The sequence below is a fragment of the Schistocerca gregaria genome, chromosome 8, assembly GCF_023897955.1.
Source record: "Schistocerca gregaria isolate iqSchGreg1 chromosome 8, iqSchGreg1.2, whole genome shotgun sequence".
NCBI classification, from domain to species: Eukaryota; Metazoa; Arthropoda; class Insecta; order Orthoptera; family Acrididae; genus Schistocerca; species Schistocerca gregaria.
Window position 1 is genome coordinate 237,185,799 of NC_064927.1, and position 6,396 is coordinate 237,192,194.

General features: G+C 45.6%; 1 protein-coding gene across 1 annotated transcript in view; it reads left to right on the plus strand.

The window, feature by feature from the left end:
• LOC126285133 (homeobox protein DBX1-B-like) overlaps positions 1 to 6,087 on the plus strand; it is a 212,517-nt gene extending 206,430 nt beyond the window's left edge. The window contains exon 4 of the mRNA XM_049984454.1: positions 3,771 to 6,087. Within this exon, the coding sequence (XP_049840411.1) occupies positions 3,771 to 4,052 (282 nt within the window). The 3' untranslated portion in view covers positions 4,053 to 6,087. The remainder of the gene's footprint in view (positions 1 to 3,770) is intronic.
• The last annotated feature ends 309 nt before the right edge of the window (positions 6,088 to 6,396 follow it).

Here is a 6,396-nt window from a genome sequence, read left to right on the forward strand (position 1 = left end):
CGGAATGTTGAATTCAATAACGATTTAGAAAGGTAATGTCCCAGCGTCTAGCTCCAACTACGATTCCGCGTTCAAAGTCTGTTAATTCCTGTCGTGCAGTGCAATCACGCCGGAAACCGTTTCACATGAATTATCTGAGTACAAATTCAGCTCTACCAATGCACTGCTCTTTTATACCTCGTGTATGCGATACATCCGCCATCTGTATATGTGTATATTGCCATCCCATGACTCTTTTCACCTCAGTGTGAACGGACGTTTCACTTAAAAAGGAAAGAAACTCTCGGTTTAGAGTACTAGGTGCTGTACTAGCTGCTGTGGCAAGTAGTGAGGAATACGTCTAGTGAGAGCGAGAGTTACGAAGAACGGACGCGTGTTGGAAAGGGGAAGGGGAGGCGTTGGGTTTGGGACACCATACGTTGTTACTGAAGGTGAGGTGAGGTGAGTTGAGGTGGAGGGGTATAACGGCGCAGGTGTGGCAGCGCCTCTACGCACGTCAATAGCGGCCTGCGCTCGCAGCGAAGTAGGCAGAAGGTGGGGGCGACGGAACCCACCAACTTCCCTCCCGACACGGCCCCATCAATCAAGGCGGGGTCGACAACTTCTGCGGCGTGCCGTTTCGTACCTGACTGTCGCACTAGCAAGTGCTCTGCAGGCAGCGGCCTCCTAGCCACAAGATCCCACAGAGGGCTGACGTGCTCTGATGACTCAAAACAGTATGGCGTCTGTTTAAGATCTTGATGGTTCATTTTTGGAGCGCAATACGCTGGTGATTAGTCGTGACGTGAATTCGTCAAGCCCTCGCTAGGACTCTGGAGGTGGGGAAGGACCGCGTGTCTAGTCTCGATATCTCATTCGATAAGAGCAGTGCACGTGAAATGCAAGGTTCCAGATTCGAGTTCCAATCCGCCACCGCTCCGTCTGAGGCGCCTTGCCACGGTTCGCGCGGTTCTTCCCTTCGGAAGTTCGAGTCTTCTCTCGGGCATGGTTCTATGAGTTGTCGTTAACCTAAATTTTAACTGGCCAGGAAATATCTACATCTGTACTCCGGAAGCACCCAGTGTATTTTCGCTACCACTACCACTCCCCAAGCCCTCTTCCAGCGCCGGCCGCTGTGGCCGAGCGGTTCTAGGCGCTGCTGCTACGGTCGCAGGTTCGAATCCTGCCTCGGGCATGGATGTGTGTGATGTTCTAAGGTTAGTTAGGTTTAAGTAGTTCTAAGTCTAGGGGACTGATGACCTCAGATGTTAAGTACCATAGTGCTTAGAGCCATTTTGAACCTCTTCCTGCTCCATTCGCTAATGGTGCGTGGGAAGGGAGACTACCGGCATGCCTGCGTATGTGCTCTAATTTAAGAAATTTTCTCATCGTTTTCATTCCCTGAGACACTGGTGGTAGAAGTAGCACGTTTTCTTGAACGTACCGTCTTGACTTTTGTTATTAAACCTCTCCTCGGTGTACAACGCCTCTCTTGTGCCTCTCAGTTTGGCGATCGTGTTTGCCACGCTCTCGCGCTTACTAAGCGAAGTTGTGACAAAATGCGCTGCTCTTTTTTCTGTCTGTATGTTAAGAATCCTACACTCACGACCAATAATGAAGAATGCGTCGAACCAGTATTGTAAGCTACTTGTTTGGTGACTGAATTACGAAGGGACGTCAGAAAGTAAGTTATATATGTCTCCCACGCTAAGATCATTACGCAACAACAGGGCCACATTATCAGAAAAGGCTGCATGTCCCGGCTTTGCTGCAAACAATTCATGCACAATGAGGAAATAAATCACTTTGCTACTCAGTAATTAATCTGCATTGCTTCCAAACTCATGCTAAATTGCAACTACAATGCATCTGATGGGTAAGGTGCACACCCCATGACTGATTGGACTTACTGCCAAGGTGTACCACTTCCTGGGGCATTGTTTGTGACAACCAATGCATGAAGTGGTTTAAGCTGTTCATATCTTTTCTTATTTTACAGAAGTTATACGTAGATTTTTTTAATAAGTACACTCCAATGAGTTCATTTAAGAAAGACTGTTTACTCTTTTGCACATTCTTATTTGATATCACATACTGTATGCATATATGTGTATTTGTATGTATGTCGAGATCTCCCCTAAAACCACTGGATTGGTCACAACCAAATCTGGCATACAGACAGTAAACGTCATGAGAATCAGCATTGTGGGGTCCTAGTTGCTTCAATAAGAAAGGAGATGTGGGAAAAAATGTTGTTCTGCCCCTGCCATATAGGTTGTCCTTCATGAGATATGTGATTCTGGGATAGTAGTATCGCCCTGTGTATCGACCTGCTCTGAAGGGCAGCCTACATGTCAGTGCACAACAAACAGTTTGGCTGAAATGGCTCTGAGCACTATGGGACTTAACATCTGAGGTCATCAGTCCCCTAGAACTTAGAACTACTTAAAACTAACTAACATAAGGACATCACACACATCCATGCCCGAGGCAGGATTCGAACCTGCAACCATAGCAATTGTGCGGTTCCAGACTGAAGTGCCTAGAACCATTCGGCCACAGTGGCCAGCAACAAACGGCTTTCCAGGCGAGAGATATATACAGTCCTGCACAAAAGGTGTATTGGCATGACTTATCGACCAGCTTTGCAGGACAGGATACAAATCAAGATTAAAAAACAGTTTTCAGTTCCCTGATGCATAGGCTGCCCTGCACAACAGTCATGTTGTGGGGATAGTATTGGCCTGCTCCATAAACTTTCTGCACAGGAGCTAATGCTCCAGTAACCAATCAGGGTAATGGTCAGGAAGAAGGAGAGGAGAAGGTGATGGATATGGAGAGGGGGACAGAAGGATGTGTATAGTGAGAGGGGGTAGAAGTAGATGGACAGAGAGAGGTAGGAAGAAATGAACAAATAAACAGATGATCAGACAGGGGAGAGGAGGAGATTGACACAGAGTGGGTTAGGAGGAGATAGGCACAGAGTGGGGAAGAAGGAAGGGGTAGTGACAGGGGAGAAGAAGATGGTATGAGAAGAGGGCCAGCGGAGATGGGAAGAGGAGATGGTGAGAGGAACAGATCGAGAGACATAGGGAGAAGGAGGAATTTTTCATACAGAGGACAAAAGGAGATGGCCAGAGGGGAAGGGGGATGAGGAGTCGGACCAAGTATGAGGGGAGTAGGAGGTGTATGCAATTTAAGTGTCAAAATGCATATGCGTGCAAAGTCTCTGGGAAAAGGCTAATTAATAAATTTAATTGAAGTTATATGTTTCGTCGCACAGGCTGTACTCTAGAAGCGAATCAGGGGACAGTAAGGTCCACTGTTTCTTCATTGGCTTAAAGCAGGAGCTCACCGAACTGTAGTGCTGTGTCCAAACCTACACGTGACAACTGTCCTTGGTCGAAAATACTCATCAATTGTTTTGTGCGACGTTAGTTTCCAGCTAAAACATGTAAGATGTTTCGAATAACAATAAAACGATCATGGCTGTTAGACCTGTAAATTTTAAATTGCATTCAACGTAAGCAAAATGAAACTGTAAAAATGAAAAAGTATGTAATGAAGAACCTTTATTTGGCTTTAATAAATAGAATGATTAATAGTGGCCGTTTACTATGTTTTACTATTTTTAAGAATCGACGTGTAATAATGATTTGTTTTGTGTTATGCTTGATGGATGTTGGCAGCTGCCCCTTTTAAACCCTCACCCCTCTTCCTTCAAGTCGAGCCACGCTCGAGACGCAAGGCGCGAGAACTGAGGGGAGCGCGCGCGCCGTGCTGTGTTGCAGGTGAAGATCTGGTTCCAGAACCGGCGCATGAAGTGGCGCAACTCCAAGGAGCGCGAGCTGCTGGCGAGCGGAGGCTCCCGCGAGCAGACGCTGCCCAACAAGAACAACCCGCACCCCGACCTCAGCGACGCCGAGGCCGACCGCCCCCGCCTCGACCTGTCGCCGTCCCCGCAGCAGCAGCAGCAGCAGCAGCAGCAGCCGGGGGCCGGCAGGCCGCTCCCGGACGAGGAACTCACGCCCCCGGAAGACGACGATGACGACGAGGAAATCAACGTCACGTGACAAGAGGGAGCGTCGACTTAGCCCGCCACGGACTGCACGCGCACCAAAACGCCCTAGAGGCGCCATCGGACACACCTCGCCCTCAATAAAAACGTTGTTAGTATCTGAATCTTCCCGAAATCGACGTATTAGCGCTGTTGACGAGACTGCAGACGAACACTCGTTCACCCGAGAACTGTACAGGTCTCGCAGTGAAATTAAAAAAAAGAAAGATACGTCACTCACCCGCCCTGGTTCTGCCTGGTGTCAACCATTCACATCACCAGGGCACACATACATAAGTCAGAGGAAATAATACATAAATGACCTGAAAGCTATGTTTCATCTTGTTACAGACACTCGGTCAGCTTTCAGTATAAATAAGCTATGTGACCCATGTGACTCTGTTCTGTTAGTGAGATAGCGAGTCGCGAGAGAAACAAGGCCAGAAATCCTCCTCATGTTCACTTTTCCTTTTGGAGCAACTGCTGCTGTGTACAAGAGCAAACGCTAATTTGTTGACTGTAGATGGTTCTCTTTTGTTTACACGCAGGCCTCAAGCGCGACCCACACTTCCCTCCTTCGCGAGACTCCATCGCTGACGTCATTCAGCGCCACAGAAGAAATTTAACAGTTGTTAATGTGCGAGTGCTATTTTCAGACTGGCTTCCTAACACAATATCGTTAGTGGGACAATCAGATAGAATGTTGAAAACAAGTGCTTCGCTTCAGGTTGACATTACCCCTTCGATACCAGTGACTTTTTTATCGGGTGATGCGATACAGATCGAGGTCTTAAGACTCGCAGAATCAACGGTGTGCCTGAAAAAGTACTGAAAATACCTTATGCGACAAAGTGACCACGTGTTCCCGGATTCTGAAAGCCGGTTGCCTCTTTAAAGAAACAAATCACTAATTTCCGTGTTTTAGATTGAATTCGGTTGTCTGTAAATTCATTTTTTCCAAAAATAGGAGTAAATGAAAGACTGTTTCATACTATTTATTGGATAATTGTCTCTTTCTTTGTAATTCTGTGAACCAATACTACTAATTTTTGTACCTGATCCTTCCGGTAGGTTAATAAATCATTTAACGCAGTTTATATTTTCGGTGATAAGCACATTTTTGTTATAGGTACTAACGTAAGTGATGTACGGGTTAGATATTTCATCGTGTGCCACACTCCTCATTTATAATAGAAATTTTGGAATGTCTCATTTATTCAACTGATTTTAAGTACTCGCAACAGTCACTGAACCAAAAGGACGTATCCAATGCATTAAATGCTCACTCTGTCTTACAGATAATCATTTCCAAAAATGTTACTCGAATGGGACTATTCTACTCTTTACAATATACTTGTGTGTTAGCCCCACAGCCTCGTGGGAGAAGCTAAGTTGCGTTTGGAAGGAATAAGCAGAGGGTTATCGTAAGCTGTTCTTTTTCGTCGACGTGTGATATGTGCTTCAGTAACACAATTGGGAGGCCACTTCCCGATGAAATTGAGTATCCGGATTCAACATACAGCTTAAACCTTTCAAATACAATCATTTCCAGGAACTTTTGGCTCAGAATTTTAGTTCTGCCAGATGCTGTATTTCAGTATACGCCCCAGTATCTCCGTGCTTCAAACTTGCAGCATCGGAACTACTTATGAATAGAGTACTGTATCATTGACCTATTAAACGTAGTAGCCAAGAGACACATTTTACCAAACCCTAAAATGTCCGTCCCACATATTATACTATAAGCATACGAATGCTTCTGTCAATAGTTGTCTATTGATGAATGCAAGAAAGTGACGCCATTGTCCATCTTCTTCTGACAACCAAGTGCAATAACAGTAGCAGCTGCGTTGCAGTTCGACCTATTTCCGGCTACCAAGTCCAGCACAGCTGAATGTAAACCGTGCACGTAAGCCTGAGCCCTTATTAATGTTACGCATGCCCTGCAGGCTTCCTCGAGTAGTGGCCGTGGACACTGGTCTGACTGTTCGGCGATACATATGCTGAAGATCGTTTTGCAAAACACTGTCAAAGCCGCTGATGTACTGTCGTTACAGAGTGTAATCTAATCTTGTGTTGTATATTTACGCAAAAATAAATTATAGTCCACACCGATTTGTAGTATCCTTACTATTACATCATTATTTCCTCCCGTTATCCACCCATTACCGTAATTTAAACATCTTCCTGCAATTACTATCTCTCTTTGCTTTATATTTCAGCCAAAGGTATTCACGGGCGGCATAGCAGCTGATATTGACACTGGAATGTGTTATATAAAACTCGTGATTACTGCGCGCAAATGAATGTCATAAATCAGAACTCTTGCTCTTCTACGAAGGTGAGTCAAAGAGAATCCT